Consider the following 24,338-nt stretch of genomic DNA (forward strand, 5'->3'; position numbering starts at 1 on the left):
GTATTTTTGATTTATGCTGGGATATTTTAGATTATACTTTTTAGGTATACACTCTATAAATTGACTTTTCTAAGAAACAAACCAGAATATGTTTAATACCACATTTATCTTTGAGGACAGATCTGAAAACTCTCTGTATTTTAAGGAGTTCCTGGAGGTGCTGAACAATAGCTGCTGCTTTTCCTTCATGCTGTGAAGCTCCAGCTCATCCCAATTAAATCACCTAAAAATCACCAGGAGGAAAAACACTTTTTACTACTTGCTATGTAATTCCATATGTGTCCCTTAATTGTTTTTATATATTTAATATTAATCTACTGTGTCATAACTTTCAAATGGTACTGTATATGCATATTATATGCATACACTCTAAGAAATATAAGTACAGATTTGTACTTAAAAGAGTACAAAGCTTGTCGCTGGGGCTGTACCTTATATTGAGGCACAAAAAAGTACCTTTCAGTGAAAGTCCTTTTTTGTACCCATGGTTTTTGTGCCAGTAAAGATCATAAAGATTATAAACATTATCATCAACTGAATATGGCTCAAAAACTTGATACAAAATTGTCTGGCTTTCAAATAAAAAATGTGCAATTTAAATATATATTGTTCATTAGTACAGTGATGCAGAATACTGAATACCCTTTGTCTGGTTAAATGGTACAAATTTGTACTTATTGCTGTTAGAAATGACTTTGTACTTCAGAGGGAACAAATCTGACCCTGTAAAGACCAGTATTGTACCTTTGAGAGTACAATTATAAAGAGTGTACCTTCGAGTACAAAAAAGTACTCATATCGTACCTCTGTTTTTTAGAGTGTATCGTATATCATGTGATACTCAGTATTGCATGTATGGTAGTAAAGTTAAGGCTGATCAGTGTATATATAGTGGATAAAACTACAATCGAAAGTATTGTTTAAAAACATAACATTCAAAAATGCTATTACCTACATCTATATATATTTATAATAAAGGAGTATCCCCGTTTTTGCTGATTTTTAGTTTACTACATAATTTGAACTGTCCTCTACACTGATGAACGGACCAAGGTCTTTCTCTCTACTGTAAGGTTGCTGTGTTGAAGGTACTTGTTTTTTATTGGATAACGGCTTTTCGAGAAATATATAATATATATATATATATATATGGCTCTGAAAAAAAAATAAGAGACTGCTTAAAAATGATGAGTTTCTTCGATTTTACCAAATCGAAAACCTCAAGAGGAAGATGGATGATCACAAACCAACAAGACAAGCTGAACTGCTTGAATTTTTTGCACCAGGAGTAAAGCAGCATAAAGTTATCCAAAAGCAGTGTGTAAGACTGGTGGAGGAGAACATGATGACAAGATGCGTAAAAACATTATTTGAGGTCTGCAAGCTCTGCATATTTTTTGTTATTTCAGCCATTTCTCATTTTCTGTAAATAAATGCTCTAAATGACAATATTTTTATTTGGAATTTGGGAGAAATGTTGTCTGTAGTTTATAGATTAAAACAACAATGTTCATTTTACTCAAACATTTACCTAAGGGCAGCCCAATATGTTGTTTAAACATAAGTATCACAATGTAGGCACAGTACTTGTGTTTTTTCACATTTTCACATTTCAAATTTATTCTTTATATTGTGTCCATTCATTATACATTTCACAATGAATAGACCAATGGAAATGCTACAATTGTTTGCTTCTAAATATTAATAAAGTTATAATTTTGAAGATTTGAGCTTATATGATGAGGAATAACCCTTCTGAATAATTAATTTTTTTTCTCTTTTGCTCCAACAAACCTTTTTTAGTACTTTACTCTATATATATATATTAATACATAATGAACAAATAAATATTTATGAACTATATCAAGTAGGTAAGAAAGAAGAAGAAAGCTGAGTCAGGTGTGTTACTGCTGTTGTTTATTTTTCCAGTGTGGGTGAACTCATCTGGAGGATTGCAACACTTTCAGTAAAATAAACGGCTTGATTTCAGGGATTTGAGAGGCGTGCACCACATTAGCCACGCCCCCTCAATACGTCTATTCAGTGAGCTCAGCTGATATTCTACATGTTCGACATGGCGTCTCATTAAAACACAGAAAATATTCGGGACAGAGCTGTGATTTCACTTAAAAAAAATGTTCATTTAAAAAAGGAATATCGAATGTCTTTTGGGATTTTTTTTTTGTTACAGTGATCAATACTTTTAGACTTTTCTGAGATCATCTGAGGTCTGACATCATCAAACCAGAAAATTATGAAAATCTAAGGCGGAGGGAAGATCCAATTTTTGTTTAAAATCCCAAAATTAAAAGTTTCAACTGAAAGTAAGCCCCAAAAAATATACAACCACAGAATAAAAATACATTAAAATCCAAAATAAAATAAGAAAACACCTCTAAGAAACACACCACATTTAAGAAATAAATAACTCCAAAGGTCTTAAAAGCGAAGAAAACATAAGAGTAGTAGTAGAAGAAGGATTGTCGCTTGTCATGTGATTTTTTTTCACACAGTGTCAATTTTTACACTTTCACTTAAAAAAATAAAAATTAAAAATAAAATAAAAATTGCTATCTTGTGAAAATTTTCAATTTTACCTTCATGAGTTTACATTACTTTAATGGGTCCTTCTAGTGCTCCCCAAACTCTATTTAATGTCAGAATTGGGGGAAAAAAGGTAATAACTCGGAAATACCTTTTTTTAAGGTTGCTTGTCAGGAAGCGGAACAGGAGGCCATCGTCAACGTATAATAAAAAACATGTATCTCCAAAACGGGGACTTAACTTAAGTAGAAGTCAAAATATTTTAATGCTAAATGGAAGTCAACATAAAATAAGAGTATAATTAAGTCATTTTAGAACATTTCTATTTATCCATTAAATTCAGAAGCATTTACACAGTGTACACAGAACTGCTACAGAATTAAAACATGGAAAAATGAAAAAAAAAAAACAATGAAAAAAATATGTGGAGATACATGTTTTTCATTCATTTTTGAGTTTTGGGGTTTTGTACAAATAAACAAAAAAATGAAAAATTAAAAAATGTCCCTTTCCTTCAGTGTATACAACATAACTGGTACTCTATTTTTTGTTTTTTTGTTTATTTTGTTTATTTTATTTAATTGTACGAACAAATAAACAGAAATATTAAAATCATTAGCATTGCTAAGACAATGCCATAAGTTAGGTAGTTATGTTATGTGTTACAACTACAAAATATATATTGTAACTGTCATGCAACAATCTTGAATCTCAAAAATGTCTATCAAAAGCATTTCTATTGGTCAATTCCTAATAAAAATTTTATATAATTGAAATAATAAAGGAGCCCTTGCAATTGAAAACCATATGTCAAACTTACAGGAAGAACTTTTTGTATTGGACTTATAAAATTGGACTTAAAATTTAGACTTATATTCCTTCAATATTTCTTTTGTTATTTTTTGTTTCTTAATTTGGATATTTTGTACATAACCAAACTAAAACGTAATTTGTTTCGGATTTATATTTCTAAATCCACAAAAGCACTTTTAATATAATAATTTAAATACAATACTAAAAATATATATATTTGGTTGATATATGGATTTTTGTTTGTTTGTTTGATTATTTTGCTTCAAAAAGAAAAAAAAAAGAAATACATCTGAAAAAAATTGAGATACAAGGTTTTCACAAGCCAGTGACTATAAACATATCTTAGGGCTGCACATTATTTTTTTTTTAAGGTGTGTATATTTGTCAGGTATCAGATATTCAGATTTTAAGGTATATTTACACCATAGTTCAATAATTCAACATTGCATGATATTTGTATTCCAATTTTGGGTTGGATATGTCATGTATGTGTCATGAAAATTAGACAGCTATGTTTGTTTTTCTTTTAAATTAAACAGCAAAAGAAAAACAGCAATATATGGCAACATATATGTCATTAAATGTTATATAAAAGATGTGCAGCCCTAACATATACAGCTCAGGAAAAAAATAAGAGACTACTTAAAAAATGATGAGTTTCTTTGATTTTACCATATTGAAAACCTCTGGAATATAATCAAGAGGAAGATGGATGATCACAAGCAATCAAACCAGGAGTAAAGACATAATGTTATCCAAAAGCAGTGTGTAAGACTGGTGGAGGAGAACATATAAAGATGCATTAAAACTGTGATTAAAAAACAGGGTTATTCCACCAAATATTGATTTCTGATTAACGTTGAGGTCTGAAAGCTCTGCATCTTTTTGTTATTTCAGCTATTTCTCATTTTCTGCAAAGAAATTCTCTATAAGAAAATTGTATTATATTTCGGAATTTGGGAGAAATGTTGTCTGTAGTTTATAGAATAAAACAGCAATGTTCATTTTACTGAAACATGAACCTATAAATGGCAAGAGAATCAGTGGTCTCTTAATTTTTTTTACCAGAGCTGTATATATGTGTGTTTGTATTTTGTAGTTGTGTATTGTAACAAAGAAAATATGCCTCAGAAAGAAATTCCTGAGTGCTGTTTGTTCTAACGGTGTTATACTGTAATCTTGAGTATTTGCGCACTTTCTAGAATTGAACCCTACTAATAAAAAATTGCCCTTTCAGTTCTTTTTAAAATAAAAAAATCATCACAGTCCAAATCAGCACTAGTACCGTGTACTTCAATCCGAATTTTGATTGGCCGCTGATCTGTTGCAACACGAATACGAAATCAAACAAAAAGCTAGAAGCAACCTTTCTTTTTTCCTCTTTATTATTTCTGATACCCTGTATTAAACCATCACGATTACAGTCAAATTCAATAAGAGCTCTCTTATTATCATCTCATCATATAGTGGAAGGTGTAGCGGTTAGTGATCGTTAGCCACACTGCAAAAACGAAGATACGCTGTTTTTATCTTTTCGTAAAGGGAGACTTTAAAACAAGGATCCTAATCTAAGGGACAGTTACAGGTGTTGGACAATGAAACTGAAACACCTGGTTTTAGAGCACAGTAATTGATTGTGGTGACGGACAGTTCTGGTGGAAACAGGAGAGTTGAGGTGCACATTGAATTCTGCCGTGATTTGATCAGCCGTGGTTTTATGTTTTTGGGAAACAATCCGGGTTAGCACCCGAACATCCCTTTCAGACAGCTTCCTCTTACAGCGTCCACAGTTAATCCTGTTGGATGTGGTTGGTTCTTCTTGGTGGTATGCTGACATTACCCTGGATACCGTGGCTCTTGATGCATCACAAAGACTTGCTGTCTTGGTCACAGATGCTCCAGCAAGACGTGCACCAACAATTTGTCCTCTTTTGAACTCTGGTGTGTCATAATCCCATAATGTTGTGTGCATTGCAATATTTTGAGCAAAACTGTGCTCTTACCCTGCTAATTGAACCTTCACACTCTGCTCTTACTGGTGCAATAATGTGAAATTAATGAAGATTGAACACCAGGCTGCTCCAATTTAGCATGAATGAAACCTCCCACACTAAAATGATGACAGATGTTTCAGTTTCAATGTCCAACCCCTGTGGTTTAGCTTTATTTCGACAAACATAAAAAGTTGAACAAGCAATATAAATACATTTCTTTTTTATCATTCATTCATTTAGAAAGCAAGGAAGGAAGGACGGAAACAGGGAGGGAACATCTTCAATTCCAGTTATGGACGAATCAAACTTAGCGTTCTCTTTTTTTTTTTGGTTTGGTTTGTTTTAAAAGAGCAGATTTTTTTTAGTTGTCTCTTTGTCCCCTGTCCAGATCTTTTTATCCCAACTCCACTCAACTCCTCTCCTCTCTCTTCAATCCAGGTGTGAGAAAATATCCTTCAGCAGAGAAATATGTACACAAGGAAACCTCAGACACTTTGTCAGACCCACGCAGTGTCACTTGTGCTGAGCACCAACTAACGTCACAGCAACCGCCACCATTGAACCACCGTTGTGGTTGACCAACGGTCCGGTTCGCTGGCACTCATAGTCTCCATCGTCTGCTGGAAACATCCAGAAATATTCATCCAGAGTATTCCGTGGACGAATCAAAACTCCGGAAACGAATCAAAACTGGAGAAGCAGTAGCCTTCGGTACGATGCAGCCACACAAGAACGCGGACATAGATGTGGACCAGGAAAAGGGAGGACAGCTCCAGAAGCAGCCGTGGCGGAAGCAGGCGACGCCTGGGCCGATCCGTTCAGAGTACAGCGAGGCGGGTTCCAGCTCCAGCCAGGGGCGTCAGCGAGCGTCAGGCCAAGGCCATCGGGCACCACGTGTCTCCTCGCACAGACGCCGCCACGTCAGTGCTGGAGGTCAGTCCCACGCTTGTGTAAAGCCCCTCCTGCCCGGGGTACTTCATTATGGAGCCTGTGGTACCTGGAACCTCCACCTGACCCACCAATGCAGAGGAGTTCACCTGGAATCAGAACCACGACAACATGTGACGATTATTTTAATGAGCTTATCTTGATATGGATGTTCAGTTTGCTCTACACACTAAAAAAAATGGTTGTTAACAAGTATAAAACTGAGGAACGATTGTAAGCTAATGGGTGCCATTTCTGTCCCCAGGAAGTTACATGTATAAATGTGCACACAAAATAACTTTAAGATACATTTAATTATTAAGCACAGTGTCTTGTACATTGACCTAATTGCAAAAGTATGATATGTAATTAAAATCATTAATAAAAACTACTTAAAACACTGAAAATAAAATAGCATTTTTTACCTGTCCCCACTCTCTAACTATAAATGTTACCATGAATTATAATTATTAAAATCCTTCAGTTCACTCTACAAAAGAAAATAAATAAATAAAAAAATAACAGGGTCATAAACTGAGGAATAAAACTGAGAAATGATTTTTTTTTGAGCTTTTTGTTTGTTTTAAACTCGTTTGTATGTTTTAATGCTTTAAAGATGAAATTGTAAATCTTGAAATTGTCATTTTAAAATCGAATCAGTTGTTGGAGCATTGTGAATCAGTTTAGTAGGTTGTGGTGAACTTGTGGCAACCCTGTCTTGAGGCATTAACTTAGAACTGATCACACATAAAAGTAAAAATATATATAAATATAAGAAAAATATAAACATTTAAGGAATTGCATGTCAATTTTTAGGATAATTTGAGAAATTAAAAGTAAAAAAAGTAAAAAAAAATCTTAGGAAGGCAATAAATCTTTGTCTTACTCAGCGTTGTAAGTGTTTTGCTTGTTTTAAGTATTTTGACTCAAAAAAGCACAAAATAACGAGTCGAGTTATTCTGATTCTTGTATCCAATTACAAGATATAAAATCAGGGAATTTTTTTCCTACCTCAATCATTTTTAGACATTTACTTGTTACTTATTTTATGAAATCTTACTAAGTAAAATTAGCTTTTTGTTGTTTAATATAAATAATTTACATGTTTTGTCTAGTTTTTGCCAATAGATTGTTTGCAGTGTTACATTGAAACATTAGTAAAGCTATAAATACATAAATTCACCAATCTAATTCAACCTAAGGTAAAGAACTGGTGCAAAAAATAAATTATTTTTTAAAGCATTAAACCCAATTGTGTGTAATTCTTAATGAGATAAATGAACTTACGGATGTTACAGTGACCTGTGCTGATGGAGGACTATTCTTCGAGCTGTCCTCCGGAGTGGAGGATGAAGAAGATGAGGAGGAGGATGTTGGAGTCATGGGGACAGAGCTGCTTCCTGTCGGCCAATAAAAAAACAAGATTACTTTAGATTCAAATCATTTAAACTATTAACATATTTATTTGAATTAAACTCTCTTGGTAGCCATACTAGTAAATTTAAAACAAGATATGAATTAATTTATCTATGTTTTATCAGTATTATTAATTATTAAAACTGAAATATCTGATATCTACGAACCGGATGATCCCTTTGTTTTGTTCAAGGTTTTGGGTTTCCTTTTTCTCGTCTGAATTCCTTCTTTCTTCATAGCCAAAGGTCTTGGCACCTGGTGAAAAACACACACATTCACAATCAAATGAACTGATATATAAACGTATTGTATTAATACCATCAATGCAGGCTTTATTTAAAGGCTTTTATTTAATATTTCACATTGTTAATTTAACTCTGAAAAAACTGTCTATTTATTATAGAGTACCATTCAGTACATAAGTTCGTACTAAGAAGTAGCAATTATTCTGTAACAAGTAATTATTTAGTATCTTTAAATTATTCAATAAGTACAAATTATAGTGTATCTTCTAATTTTTTTTAATAATTATAACTATTTAGTATTTAATAATTAATCAATAAATACAAATTAATTATTTATACTATTTACGACCTGAAGTAATTAAGTGGTATCGACTCAGTATTCAGTAAGTACAAATTATTCATAGACTATCTGTAATTTATTACATACTAATTATTCACTTTCAAGTACTAAATATTAAGAATCTACTGATTATTTCCAAGTTCTAAATATTGAGTATCTACTGATTATTTTGTACCTGTTAATCAGGTGTACTGTACAGGTAAAAACTCAGATGTTCTGTACAGGTGAATCTCAGGTGTGCTATACAGGTAAAACCTAGATGATGTACAGGTGAATCTCAGGTGTACTGTACAGGTGAAACTTAGATGTACTGTACAGGTGAAACCCAGCTGTGCTGTAGAGATGAGACTCAGGTGTGTTGTACAGGTGAAAGTAAGATGTGCTGTACAGGTAATACTCAGATGTGCTGTACAGGTAAACTCAGGTGTATTGTAAAGATGAGAGTCAGGTGTGCTGTACAGGTGAAGCTCAGGTGTGCTGTACAGGTGAAGCTCAGGTGTGCTGTACAGGTGAAATCAGGTGGAGCTTCTCTTACTTACCCCATGCAATTTAGTGTAGAGGCCGCACGCGTTGCAGACGGGCTCGCCCTCCGCGTTTCTCCGCCACAGGGTCGTGGTGCTCGTCTGGCAGTTCGCGCATGAGAGACCCAGACGTCGGGACGATGCCTGTGCGCGCGCACACACAAACATAGACAAAAGTGCGTTAAAATCACGTGCGTACTTTAGAATAAATGTTTATATGTAAGATAAAAAATAGAACTACATATTAATCCCATTAAAGCGTAAAATAAGGCGCTAATTTAATAACGCAATAAACCACGTCTGTCTGTAATGCTGTTAACAACTCTCTTGTAACCCTTTAAAATAAATTTTAATGTGTTAATTTTGAACAAACGCTTTTAAAGTGTTGTATCTAAGTTAATGAAGTGTTTGCACAATTACAGCGGGCACCTTTGGTTTTAAGAAGACGATTTATGCGCTTAAAATCGAATCTGAAGCTTAATCTATACGCAAGACATAATTTCCAAACCTAGCTCCTCTCGCAAATTTTTGTATCTTAAGTTTTGAAGCCCATAGTTTTTTTTTCTGGGAATATGAAGAAAACTAAGAATAAAACCTTTTCACGACATTGAAATACATGTTTCCCTTCTCTCGTAAAGCCAAAATATTATATGCATATTTTTTTGCGTAGCGGCTACGATTTATATGCATTCTTCCTGGCTGTAAAAAAAAAAGATATCTTAAGAAGCACATCACTAAGGTGCTTGAGATAATGAATGTTGCAACACAACACAAATGTTTTATATGTATATATTTAACGTGGTAGGCACCCATGTTTAAACGACACATGCTGGTTTTCTAGTGTAAATATGTGAATATAAATCACCTACAGGCAATTAAGTTAAACATACATATGCTGTACGTATTAAAATTCTAACAGAACTTTGAATCAACATTTTGACGTTTCAATAAAAATCAACAGAGTAGATTTTAAACTGAAAGTGATAATTTACCACTTCGCAGAAGTGTCTCTCTGTAGAGGATATGACTATGTTGATTGACAGTCGAAATAAAGTGATACTTGGGCTCGGCCATATTGTAAAAAAAAAAAAAGAAAAAGTAAAATTTAATCACGACATCCTTTAAATATATGTGAGATTCTCAATTGCGAATTAGATTTTTTTTTGTTCTTGCATAACAATTTTAGTGTTTTTTTTTATTTAAAAACAAACAGCACCATTTAAAGTTAAGTGCAAGCTATTGTTTTCTTCACTTTTAATTTCATTTTTTTATATTTTACCGTTCATGCAGCTTCTATATTAAACACGGTGCACAACATAACTTTAATTTTAGTAAAGGAAAAGTAAAAAATATAAAAATCCCTGTCACGTTAAAGAGTTCTCTACAGGTTTCTGACAGAAGTAAATGTCTATGTACTGAAATCTTCAAAGTCCTTTTATTAAAAAAAAAAGGAAGTCGATTGATCAAATTAATTCTATTAACTTCCCAGCCGAAAAAAGTGATACCAAAACATATTTTGTTTAATTGTTTTTTTTTCCTTTCATATAAAACTTGCTTCATAATTATATATTGCATGTAGCATACACACTAAAGACCAGAGGTACAATAGAAGTACTTTCTTGTGCTCAAAGTTGCACTTTTCATAATTGTTTCCTCAAAGGTATAATATTGGTCTTTATAGGGTCAGATGGTAACCGTTCCCTCTGTAGTACAAAATCATTCCTAACAGCAGGAAGTACAATTTTTTACCACTGAACCAGCCAAAAGTTATATTCAGTATTCTGTTTCACTGTACTAATAAACTATATATATATTTTTTTAAACTACAAATTTTTAATTTGAAAGCCAGACAATTCTGGATCATCAAGTTCTTCTTAACACATATTCAGTTGATGATAATGTTTATAATCTTTACTGGTACAAAAAGAACCTTTCGGTACTCTATAGTACCTCAATATAAGGTACAGCCCCAGCGACAAGCTTTGGACGCTTTTAAGTACAAATCTGTACTTATTTTTCTTAGTGTGTATTTTGTAGATAATGCACTGAAGTTAATACACTATATACTGGCTGATGTGTAATGATGTAATTATGTAAGCAGTTATATAAAGCTATTAGGCTCGTGTTAGTCTGTGCCATCTCCTGTCCAATAAACCTGTCCTCTACCAGTGACTGCGCGTGCGTAGTAAGGGGTGGTTGCGGCGCTCACCATGCGTTTCTGCGGTTTGATTAATGGTCGGCTCAGTCCGTTCATCTTGCTGTAGAGTCCGCAGGCGTTACAGAGGAAGTGTCCGGTACCGTCGCGCCGCCATAGCGGGGTGGATACCGAGCCGCAGTTCACGCACTCCCGCGCCTCCAGCACGTCTTCCAGCAGATCTGCGGGATAGATAGACCAAATACACTTTAATCAGACAGTAAAAGACAATATCTACCATTTGCGGCTAATCTCCTGCGGTGCAGCAAAAACTATATTATTTTTTAAATTAGTTTGTTTAGTTTGTTTTTATTCTAAATTACCTTTTATGCATTTTGAGACATGTATTTCAATTCAATTAAACATACACTGAAATAACTAAACAGCTGTTTTTAATTACAAATATATATATACAACCTTTAGAGGTAAGCAGATTTATGCAGATGTACATTATGTATCTATATCATATACCTATATTTAATATTTATGCTGCTACATTTCCATATATTTATACTTTTGAGCTTACTTGTTTAATCCTGCGATGTCACCAATCATACTTAAAATTTAGATTAGTGCTTAACACAAAAAATATATTGTATTCTATTTATAACTCTGATACAATTTTTTAACTGATCAAATGTTGTTTATTTTCTATATATCTATATATTTCTATATATTTATGCAGATGTACATTATGTATCTATATCATATACCTATATTTAATATTTATGCTGCTACATTTCCATATATTTATACTTTTGAGCTTACTTGTTTAATCCTGCGATGTTACCAATCATACTTAAAATTTAGATTAGTGCTTAACACAAAAAAATATATTGTATTCTATTTATAACTCTGATACAATTTTTTAACTGATCAAATGTTGTTTATTTTCTATATATTCCGGGTGAGCCAATGCAACGAAATTTCATTCTGCATACAGGTGTGTGTATTAAAAATGATAATAAAGGTTGTAAAGTCTAAGCTGTTTTTACGCCTTTAAAAAATTACCATTGAATATTTTTGTTCAAACATTAATTTGGTCTAAATTTGGTATAAACAAAAAATATCGCATATAATAACCCAACATTTTTTTTTAGTTTTAGTTTTAATTGATCGTCAATAAACCGGCAAAAATCTTGGTCGGTTTTCATGACAGGGATTAAGCCGAGTCAGTTGAAAATGTAAACACTTTTAAAACGCTGTACAGTCTAAATCCAGGTTTAATCTCTGACCTATAGGCCATTAAAACTTCAATATTAAGTGGTGATCATAAAACAAAGTGGATTATAACGTATGTGCGTTGAAACCCAAAAACGCCTCAATCCGTTATTTTAAGGTGTTGTGATCTAACTCTACTGGGATTTAACTTATTTAACAAGTGTGTATAATATTTCAAATTTGACCAAATGCTTCGGTGCACATATTTCGAGTATCTGTTAAAATTAAAATATGACATAAAAATGCCCTAAAAGCTTAAAGGGTGTAACATAAAAAAATCTAAAATATATGCCTACTGTCTAATAATATTTAAAGGATAAATTTTAACCATTTTAAAAGTTGCAGCAGTAAAATGCAGCAGAGTGGGTTTTTTTTTTTTGGGGGGGGGGTATTTTGGTGTTCTTCACTGTTTTTAAAATTATTATTAGTGTTGATACCTATACCACATATACAGCGTGTTGTGTGTAGTCTGTACAGTAGTAGCCTTTAGTGCCTCTAAAAACTTGAAAACCTGAAATTATGTCTTTGCAATATTTTTCGAGAAGGGTTAAATAACCTTAAATATTTGAATAATATATTTTTATCGCAATTTTTAACACTATAAATAAGAACTTACAATACTTCTGTAGGTTCACTGTTCACTTTTGGATAGTAAATAAAATGGCTATATATTTTTGTTCTGACGTCCACTTAAGCACATCAGTAATACAGAAATTTGAAGGTTTCGGAAAAAAAAGTACCTCCAGGCCCTGGTCGGATTGAAATCTGTGGTCCCCTGGTCTGTAAAGAATGAAGCATGGAGTTATCGAAGGGGGCAGCAGGCCAGGCTGGAGATAGCTGTGGAAGCTGAGGGCCTACATAAGAAGAGTATGGGCTGGCATAGGATCCACTGATGGGTCGGGGCAGGTACTGGTCCCGGCTGTTGCTGTTGAGTGGGTTTGAGTAGCCTGAGTCCCTTGAGGTGCCGTTGTTCATGGGCGGACTTGGGGAGTAGTGGAAGCGACTGGAGGTGTGGGGGCTTCCGGCACTGTACGATGGGCTTTCGGGAGTAGCCTGCGACCACACCGGGTGACTGCTGACCCCATGGCTGGGCTGCGATGACACCGTGGGCTGCAGGTAGGGCAGGCTAGGTATCATGGGCCCTACCCGTGAGGTGGGCACGTACACCGGAGAGTTGGGGTTGGAGTGCATATAACTGGCTGACGGCGACTCATACGCTGCCTGAGTCTGGGCAATGGCCAGGGTCTGGTACATTTCGCTGGGGTCCACTATGAGCCCACCCTTGGGTCCTCCACCTGAAATGATGAGCTTGTTGCTCTGGTCCAAGTCCGTGAATAGTGCAGTATCCTCAGAAGCCTGCAAGGCGTTGACTGGATGCCCGAAGTGACCGTAGGAGTGCAGAGACCTGCCCTCAGGGCGCCTGGCTGACACTGCCCCTAGGGAGGACGGCGGCGGCACGCATGATCTCAGCTCGCCGGATGTGTGACGGTCCCTCCTGTCCCCAGGTATGTAGCTCTGCTCGGTTGGAGACCCCGGGCTACTGGACACTTCTCGCTTGACCATGGACCAGCTGCTGTCACCCAGGTCCATCCAGGATCCCTTTGATATCTCAGAGTGTGTGGAAAAGGCTGGAGAGGTAAGTCGACCTGTGGGGGAATTGGAAATTTGGAAATTTGTAACATATGAAATGTGAAAAAAAATGATTGGAATTTTAAACATTTGCACAGAAGGATAGACACAACCTGCGACTAAAATTTTAAAGGACACCAACGTCTTCAAACCTTTAAACTCTATCCGTGGCATTTAAAAAAATAATTTCTTATACATTGGCCCCTACAATATATGCTAAATAAGATTTACCCAAAACATAATGGATGTCCACCGCTTTGCAATTGACTGGAGTAAAGGTCATACTCATCATATTTAACTTTTACAAGTGTTCAGAATAATCCACGATTAAATCCAATACTAAATTATTAATTTGAGGGAATAATAATAACTAATTCCACAAAGTCCACTTTCACTTAAGCTCTTTGACCTGAAGAACCGAGCCCTGAACCCTTCTCCCTCTCTTTCTAGCTTCATCATAACTCCCAAAAAAACCCTCAGCGCAACAGATAGGAAACAAAACGCAATATGTCTTTCAAACAAGCAGATAACCACTAGATAAGACTCTGAAGAAGATAAGAGTAGGCATTACCCAGACTGTCCAAGGAAGCTCCTCTCGCTCGTGAAGACTCCGGCCAACAAATCCAACTTTTCCACCAAAGTTAAAACGCAAAAATGGACTTTTAAAAAAAGATAATCCTTCAAAAACAGATCTACTGGTGCTTTGCCATGAGCCGCTGTACGCAGTGTCCGGCAGTCATGTCGTGACGAGACTCGAAGAAAAAGTTGGACTGCAAGCTTTTACTTGGACTCGCAACTCAATGTTCAGCTGGGGGCGTGGTCTGTCCGAGCGACCTTTCCTATTGGACGAGCGAGGGCGGGGCCGTTTAAGATGGGAGCTCTGATTCGGCTTCTAGAGGCGGTGTTGTTGGTTTTTTAACACTCGATTTCAGGCAAGCCACACCCACTATGTCGCAAACTCTCAATAAGAGTCAATCGTTCAGGGATGCTGTAAGCCAATCGCAGGAAGGAAGGCGGGGCTTATCTGAACCCGTTTAACGAAATGGAGTGTGGTCACGGCTCATTAAGGGAGGGAGATAAATTTCTAGCCAATCCCAGCGAAGGAGGAGGAATAATATTAGCCAGTTGAAATGTTTTGGGCGTTGTTTATGGGAAAGCGGGTGGGAAAACAAAAATATTTAGCTGGAACGGCTTTGACGGATGCTTGTGTCATTTTTTTCGTGTAAACTTTACTGGTTTTAGGCTTTTTTAATTAGTTAACTTAGATAACGATGAATCATAATGAACTGTTATAATTTCAAAAAATATTATATCAGTAAAGTTAATTGTTAAATTATAAAATCAGTTTAATATCGTCAGACTACAAATGTAAAAAGCCACATATTTGCTATTAATCTACATACAAATTTCCCAGCACATATTTTCCAAATAAAAAGGCTACATTGTGTAATTTTTTATTATGTATTTTTTTATTGTTATTTTTTATTTACTCATCTTATATCATATCGTTGCCAGACCTTTGTTAAGGTATGCGTAACATATTGGTAAAATAGTCTAAACTAAATGTTTATCAATGTTTTACATTTAAAAAGTGTAATTTATACATTTAAAAATATTTATATAATATTTTACACGTGAACTACAGATTTTAAAATATAAAGTATATGTGCAAGTTGATTGTAAATTGTTTAAAACGTCATTGAGGCCATAACAAATCAAAATTACAAATTAGCGGTAAAAAAAAATCGCATTGTTTACGTGACTCATTTTAGTTCATTCTAAGTTAAAGATTTGAAGGCTGTGATCAGATGATGGTGATTCAGTGATGGAATCACGGGGGCCGGTTTTAATGCTGCTCAGTGTTGTGCAAATGAAGCCCATTGATAATTAGTTTATCTAGGCGATGGGGCAGCAGTTAGGAGTGTAAGGGATTTTTGCACAAACTCTCAGCGGGCTGCGGCTCTTTTTCGCTTTGAACCGGCGATAATTCATTCAGCTACAATATACATTGTTTTGTGGATTGATCAAAACCGTGGAGGAAGTCAATTGGATTAATGATTCTCCACTCAGTGCAGCTTGTGTCTGTGATCTTTAGACATTTAGACATTTACTCCAATCAGAAAACCTCACTGATGACTGAACTATGATGAAAATTGATGACTTTTAAACCAATAGGCTATATCATTAAATAATCGCCCATAATGCAATTTATTTAGTAAAAAAAACAAAGCAAAGCAAAACTTGGTACCACCTTTCCCCAGATGTTAGCTTGCTGCCTCAACTTAACCCTTCTGTTATGTTCATTTGTCAGGAACAGCAATAGTGTTCAGTTTGATCCGGTGAATATTTAATTATCCAAAAGATGTCTGAAACCAAAAAAAAACTAAAATAAATGGTTTGATTAGGATAATTCACTCGTTTTTTGATAAAAAAAATACATGTTTAAACTTTAACTTTAAACTTAATGTTTTACTACTTTATTACTTTTGAAAGACCAACATAAAAAACACATTAGTTTTACATAACATTGAAACATAACATTGCAATTTTATTTTAGTTTTTATTTTTGTAGGGGGTGATTGCAAATATGTGAGATGAACAATATTCATATTATATGTAGATTTCATACTGAACAAAAAAATACTTTTAACTATTTTTCTAGATCTTCAAACTTTAAAACGGGTCAATTTGACCCAGAACATAACAAGAGGATTAAAATTATTGTAGCTCAGATTTTCGTTAAACTTTGAATAAAATAGTCAGTCATTCAAACTTTGTTAAATTGTATTTTTATATATATTGCGGGTTGTATGATTTTATTAAAGCTACGGTTGTAGTTTAGCAGGTTGTTAGCTATACCGCTTTAGGCCTGAGTATGAGGAGGATAATAGGACAATAGTGCGCATACCCGCGCCTGATCCGGACTCTGTCCCCAGCAGTGTGAATCCATCAGCCGGCGTCAGTCTGCTGTCACTCCGTTATCTTCACACCAAGCAGGAATTCTCCAAGCAGACAGAGGAAAAGGAAAAGCAGGAATTTTAGATTCTGTGTTTTTAGTTAAGTGAAAACTCTGTCTGAACATCAGCGAGAATAAGGCCTGTTTACATTATTAATATTAGTTCGTAACAATTGTAAATTATGTATTCGTTTATTCTTCTTCTTCTTCTTCTTCTTCTTCTTATTATTATTATTATTATTATTATTATTATTATTATTATTATTATGTGTATAAAGTTCTATAAATATTATTTGTATTGTATGTATACAATAATATATACGTACTTTAGTTATATTTTATAGCAACGCCTAATACTCATCTCACTTCTAACAACAATATAAAATACAAATATCATAAAGACATAAACAAATTATTTTTGTTCTTCTTGTTCTTCTTGTTCTTCTTTTTTTTCTTCTTCTTCTTATTATTATTATTATTATTAGTATTATTATTATTATTATTAGTTGTATTAGTCTAATACTACTAATCATTTTTCACTATTAAAGCTACAAATACTGCTTACAACAGTAATAAAATAAATAAAAATAGGAATAAGTTACCACCATTAAAAGCATAAAATAAGTATTATTATCATGACTATAATTATATATTTATTGTATCATGCTTATTATTTACGTTATTTATTTACTTATTATTTTATCATGAGTTCAATTAGTACTACAACAATAATATAAATAACAATAATAGTAGTTTGTTATTTGTTGTTTATTACGTAAAACAAGCAAGAAGTATTATTTAATTAAAATGTAATAATAACTACTACTACTACTAATTATAATAATAATAATAATAATAATAATAATAATAATAATAATAATAATATATTTAAATTATTATTGAATCTTACATTAGTAGTAAAACATGTCAGCACTGACTGTTATCTATATTGTAAGTTCATATCAGTATTACTAGCATGCGATACAGTAAACCCCAAACAGATACACACCCCGTAATTACAGATAAACCCTTTTTAAACAAAATCAGTAGCACTGAGAGTGTAGAGATTTAAAGCGCCCTGATTCTTAAATAATTTCTAATAATTTAATGATAATAATTCTGCTTTAGCGTTTAAAAATAAAATTAAAAATGTGTGCGCTGAAATTCTGAAACTGTGTTGGAGTTAAGCATCACTGAGATCAAAGCTGAAGCTTTATATATAAAAGTCCTGATGTTCATGTAAACTTCTCAGAGCTCGGACGGACAGTATAGAGTTATCAGTTGTGGTCTGGTTCTGCCGCAAATCTGCGAGTTTGCCGCTCAGCGGGATCAGGAGCCGGAGGTTCTCCCTATCAGTGAAACTTTGGCCTTGAAAAGCACAAGAAACACACAGCACGAGGCTTAACACACACACACACAAACATACACACACATAAACACACACACATTGCAGAGAACACAGGCATATAAATCACAGCGGAAAAAAAACATGCAATACCTTGCATTTTTTTTTATTATTACCGCAATTGTTACTGCACAATTATTATGTTATATACAGCTCTGGAAAAAAGAGACCACTCAATGATGAAATCAAGCTGAATTGCTTGTCTGAAGTTTTGCACCAGGAGCGGCATAAAGTTATTCAAAAGCAGTGTGCAAGACTGGTGGAGGAGAACATGCCTTTTTAATGCAAGATGCATGAAAACTGTGATTAAACATCAGGGTAATTCCACCAAATATTAATTTCTGAACTCTGTATTTTTGTTATTTCAGCCATTTCTCAATTTCTGCAAATAAATGCTCTAAATGACAATATATTTTATTTGGAATTGGGAGAAATGTTGTCCGTATTTTATAGAATAAAGCAAAAATCTTCATTGTACTCATATAAATAGCAAAATCAGAGCAACTGCTTAACAAATAAACTTACATTTTCCAGATTTATTACATTGTTTTGTTGTTAACGTATGAAAATAAATAGATACATTATTGAGCACAATCTTATAAGATAATATTACAAAAGCATCATGTAAAATGGATCTGCAGCCTGTAGTCTGTAGTCTGGTCTTCTTCCCTGTTCTAGCTGTTCTAGACTCGCTAATCAACGACCCGGACAGCGATTATTAAAGTCATCATGCAGGAGGAGCCGGAATCTGTCCTTTACTATTTATTATTTACACCAGCGTTTCTCAACCCGGGTCACGCGCCCCCCTGCCCTACTTAATTTACTGCTTTTCAGATAATTAGCTCATTAACATGCCCTTTCAGCGCGAGGGTGGTGATCGGTGCAAAAAACACCGCATTTATACACAATACACATATCATTATACATAGAATTATGTAGAATTAATTATGGAGTAGCAGTCATAATTATCATTACCATAAAAAGACAGTTTATTATTGTATATTACAACACAAATACAGTATCTGTCTGTCTATATATCGATCATAATATATATTACAATTCATAATTACATAGCAAGATCAATAAACATTATAAAGAAAAAAAGGAAAGACAGATATGCATATAGACAGACAGACAGGTGAGACATAAAGATAGAAGAATGGACAGTCAACCAGATTCTTATTACATGTATAGTATTGTGTGTTTATTGATTTTATCAAACATCTATTGTATAAATACTTAAAATTACAACTATACCGTTCCATTAAAATGTCTGACTGTCTGTCTGTCTGTCTCAAATAAGCACACAAAATATTTATCCTTACAAGTAATAAATTATATAGTAACAGAATAAACAGATAGATAGAAATATTTTATATACAGCACATTTATTACATGTATTTTTTTATCTATCTATCTATCTATCTATCTATCTATCTATCTATCTATCTATCTATCTATCTATCTATCTATCTATCTATCTATCTATCTATTATACTGCAACTAATAAATGATAAATGAGTAATGAGTATGTGAGATAGATAGGCAGACGTATTTTACTTTTAAGAATTTTAAGTATTTGTACAATAGTTATTTTTGATTTAATAAACACACAATACTCTACATGTAATAAATATGTTGTAAACGAAATACGTCAGAATCTGTCTGTCTATCTGTCTATTTACTTTGCCAATAATTTATGATTTATTCTATATAATTACTGCATATATGTATCACACAATACATATTTATACTTGTTAATACAGCAGTTATGCACAATAATCTATATAGTGACAGTTTTAGCTATATATCTATATATATATGTCTGTTGGTCGGTGTGTAATCAGAGTGCTCCAGATCTCCAGGTTTGCAGAGATTTGCTCTCGGCATCAAATAAAACCCTTCTCTCTCTGCAATAAAGAGTGTTGAGGTCATTTCCTGTGTTGGAGTGACCTGTGCTGTTAACTGTGTTAACTTTATTTTATATAGATGGAGGAGCTGCTGCAGGGCTGGAGCTGAGGAGTGTGAGGGACTGGGACTCGTGGGCCTGTGTGTGACTGTTTGAAATGGTAGATGATTAAACTGGACAGGTGTAAAAGGAACCTTTGTGTGTGTGTGTGTGTGTAATGTGTGTGTGTGTGTGTGTGTGTGTTGTGTGAGTGAGAGACCTTTGATAGGGAGCATGTTAACAACCTTCCCACAGATCATTGCAGGCGGGACACACCCAGTTTGTGTCATGTGATTCAGCATTGTTCATAACAACCTGACTTCTCTCTCTGTGTGTGACCTCTGGGCTGTGTTCGTATTTAGGGCAGTGCTGTCCATCACATCACCTCAACTATGAGCAATCATTACAGTAATGCGGTTATTACAGCATTTTCCGCATTATACATTCATCTATACAATCTTAGAACACATGATTAAAGGATGGTTTCATTCACAATAGAATTAGAGCTCATATAAGATGTTGAAAGCGAGGCATTTTACCATTTTATAAAAAATTGCACACTGTGCAGCTTGATTTCGGGCGTGTCAGGGTGTCTTTCCTCTAAAAAGTGATTCTCTGTTTTAGTCAGTGGAAACTAATATTATTAAGTGGAGTGAACTTATCGGCCAGTATAACTCAATAAAATGAGTTCAGAGAACTTCAACCTGAAAACTTAAAAATGTTGGTTGAACCAATGAAAAAATGTGATTTGAACCAACTTTTAGTCACTACCTGTGTCAATGCTCTTTCTAGAGTGTTGGTTCATGCAGCTTTCCTATAGGCTCCTGGCACTATATATCTGCATATTGGGTGTGGCCTCTTCCTTACTTACCATCTTTGTGTTGTCTGTTGCCCAAAGCTACCTTATCCTAGGCGTGCCATATTATAATATAATTTGATTGCCAGGCCTCAGTGTTTGTGGGCTGTAAGAGCACATTAACTTTATTCTGTGTTTCTAGTGATCACAGTATGCTGGCTTTGAGCTACAGAGTTTACTCTTAACTGAGTTTACTCCTGTATTATACTGTCAGTATTTGCAGTTAAATAATAATATACCAAATATGTTGAGAATACCACATTGAGTTAACTCAGCCTTTTAAGGCAGCAGGAGAACTTATATTGCTGAGTTTAAACAACTTGAAATGTTTTACATTGTACTTTAAAATTATGAAGCACGTAATTAAGTTGGATAAACTGGATCATTTAAGTTGATTTGCCTTAAATTTAAGTTGAGATAATGAAAACTGTCAACTTGAAAGTAATCAAATAATTACGTTGAGCTAACTTAAAGGAATTGTGTTGATCTAACTTGTTTACTTACTTAATTTATTTATGTGTTACCAATTGAAGTAATTTTTTTAAGTTGGTCCAACAATTCTCTTTTTTCAGTGTATCATAACAACGGGAAAAGTACACATTGCATGGTTTAAAACATGCTAAAGACTGGGCGTACTGGGCGTAACATGAAATAAACCAATCAGTGTGCCACTTGCTCATCATTCCCTTTAAGAGCCAGGGGCAATCTGACTTTGGTGAATTGCTATTTTAACGGCGCAGTTACCTGTACCTGTCCAATTCTTCTCAGCAAAGGAAGCTGACCTGTGGACAATGCTGTCCATCACACCACCTCAACTATGAGAAATCATTACAGTAATGCGGTTATTACAGCATCTTTTTTACATTGTGCTTTTATCTATGCAAGCTTGGTATTGTCACATATTTAAAGGATGAATCTTAAAGTGAAAATGCACACTGTTCAGATTGATTTATGTCGTGTCTGTGTGTCTTTGCTATCGTAACCACAGGAAAAGTACACTTTGCACTTTTTAAAATGCATTAATTCTGTATTAATTCTTGTAATTAATCATTGGTGTGTTTTGGGTGTAACATGCAATAAACAAATAAATCAGTGTGCCACTTGCCCATCATTCCTTTTAAGAGCCAGGTGCGCGCTGACTTAGCGGATTGCTATTTTAACTGGGCAACTACCTGTATGTTTTCAGCAGCTTATTTACAGGAACAGCAATATTTTTGAACAAAACACAATGCTTAAATAATTAAAAGTAATAAACGTTACATTTTGTAATAAAGCAAATGGTTATAATGTAATTTCCATGACAGGTCCTGTAATAAATGTTATTCCGTGTGTATCAGGGGGTGATTATTAGCGAGTGTCTGAGTGTGTGAGTGTGTGAGCATGGCTCTTTAAGGCCTGGGAGCAGTCAGGCAGATGAAGCGCTCTGCAGAAGATGTGCTGGAATAACAGATAAGAGCTTCAGTCATCGGTCATTACATTCAAGTGTTTAAAAAGCCATTAGACTGCAGTCAGATAGTCATTGGTCTCTCTGCGTTACGTACAGCAGGGCGATTGGAGGCTATATTTAGCTGAGTGGCTAACTCGCCATGATTTTCCACCTTCTGAGGGTTACTCTAGAACAGTCTGAATGCTTTAAAGAACATTTAAACTTTATACAACTCTGGAAAAAAATTAAAAGACCACTTCAGTTTCTGAGTCAGTTTATCTGATTTTGCTATTTATAGGTTTATGTTTGAGTAAAATTAACATTGTTGTTTTATTCTATAAACTACAGACAACATTTCTCCCAAATTCCAAATAAAAATATTCTCATTTAGAGCATTTATTTGCAGAAAATGAGAAATGGCTAAAATAAATAACAAATAAGATGCAGAGCTTTCAGACCTCAAATAATGCAAAGAAAACAAGTTCATATTCATAAAGTTTTAAGAGTTCAGAAATCAATATTTGGTGGAATAACCCTGGTTTTTAATCACAGTTTTCATGCATCTTGGCATCATGTTCTCCTCCACCAGTCTTACACACTGCTTTTGGATAACTTTATGCTGCTTTACTCCTGGTGCAAAAATTCAAGCAGTTCAGTTTGGTTTGATGGTTTGTGATCATCCATCTTCCTCTTGATTATATTCCAGAGGTTTTCAATTTGGTAAAATCAAAGAAACTCATCATTTTTAAGTGCTCTTTCATTTTTTAGGAGCTGTACTGTATATAGATAGACATAGTTAGTATATACAGCTCAGGAAAAAAATAAGAGACCACTTGAAACTGATCAGTTTAGATAGATTTTACTATTTATAGGTTTATGTTTGAGTAAAATGAACATTGTTGTTTTATTCTATAAACTACAGACAACATTTCTCCCAAATTACAAATAAAAATATTGTCATTTAGAGCATTTATTTGCTCTTATAACTCAAATAATGGGAAGAAAACAAGTTTATATCAATTTATAAAAAGAAATCAGAAACCATTATTTAGTTGAAATAACCCTGATTTTTAATCATAGCTTCCATGTGCCTCGGCATGCTCTCCTCCACCAGTCTTACACACTGCTTTTTTTAAACCATTTCTCACTTGAGTCAATATTTTTCAGACCACTTTTTACTTCTACTCCTTACATTTTAAAAACAGCCTCGTTATTCCTATTTCATTTCAGCTTTCAATAAAACCCCTATCCAGATAAATCTCTCCATCCAGATAAAGAGAAGTATAAAAATATACCATTCCGGCACCCTATTGGTTTATACTGTGATCCATCACACCTGCACACATCCAGCAAGAACATAGCAGAGGTATGGAGCTCTAGCTTCTTTAATATATTAACATTCTACTAAAATACATTCATTTACAATGGGGCATATATGTCCTAGTGCAAAATCCCAAATTATATTATCAATATTAACATTCATTTTAATAAAAGAACGTTATAGTCATTATAGCTTTTAGAAAAATATGTTTTGTGGAGGGGTGAGGGTGGGTAGTGAACTATAGGACTCTGTGGGCGTGGCCTAAGGTTTTTCTCTTAATGGCTGATTTTTTTCCTTGATATTGCATTACTTTTATACTTGAAGTAGTTTTGAAACCAGTGCTTTTTTGAACACTTTTACTTAAAGAGTAAAAAGCTTGAGTTGGTTCTTCTTCTTCTTTAACTTCTACAGAAGTAATTTAAACCCTAGTATCTACAATATACTTCTATACTTCTACCTACAGAGTAATGACTAGAGTAAATACTTTTGAGACCTTTGATGAAAACATGTAAGCGATGCTGTATTTTTATGTTTATTAAAATAATAATAAACACACAACCGGACCAGTGGACTTTGCTATGT

At 34.1% G+C, this 24,338-nt stretch overlaps 1 protein-coding gene across 1 annotated transcript; it reads right to left on the minus strand.

Annotated features, from left to right (window-relative positions):
• Window positions 1-1,902: 1,902 nt before the first annotated feature.
• Window positions 1,903-14,628, minus strand: gata6 (GATA binding protein 6). Its single transcript, XM_015608792.3, has 7 exons — window positions 14,416-14,628; window positions 12,956-13,861; window positions 11,010-11,176; window positions 8,819-8,944; window positions 7,862-7,949; window positions 7,566-7,678; window positions 1,903-6,388 (listed from the first exon to the last, which is right to left on the minus strand). The coding sequence occupies exons 2-7, from the start codon at window positions 13,803-13,805 to the stop codon at window positions 6,221-6,223; spliced, it is 1,512 nt and encodes a 503-aa protein (XP_015464278.2). The 5' UTR covers window positions 13,806-13,861; window positions 14,416-14,628; the 3' UTR covers window positions 1,903-6,220.
• Between the last annotated feature and the right edge of the window lie 9,710 nt (window positions 14,629-24,338).

Source organism: Astyanax mexicanus, chromosome 4 (genome assembly GCF_023375975.1).
Source record: "Astyanax mexicanus isolate ESR-SI-001 chromosome 4, AstMex3_surface, whole genome shotgun sequence".
In the NCBI taxonomy this organism is placed as follows: Eukaryota; Metazoa; Chordata; class Actinopteri; order Characiformes; family Acestrorhamphidae; genus Astyanax; species Astyanax mexicanus.

Excerpts from the sequence above, each read along its gene's own strand:
- gata6 (XM_015608792.3), bottom strand. The coding sequence starts at position 13,805 with ATGGACCTGGGTGACAGCAGCTGGTCCATGGTCAAGCGAGAAGTGTCC. Across the intron at positions 8,945-11,009 it reads TCAAACCGCAGAAACGCATG|GCATCGTCCCGACGTCTGGG; the intron begins GTGAGCGCCGCA and ends GCGCGCGCACAG. Across the intron at positions 7,950-8,818 it reads TCTACACTAAATTGCATGGG|GTGCCAAGACCTTTGGCTAT; the intron begins GTAAGTAAGAGA and ends GTTTTTCACCAG.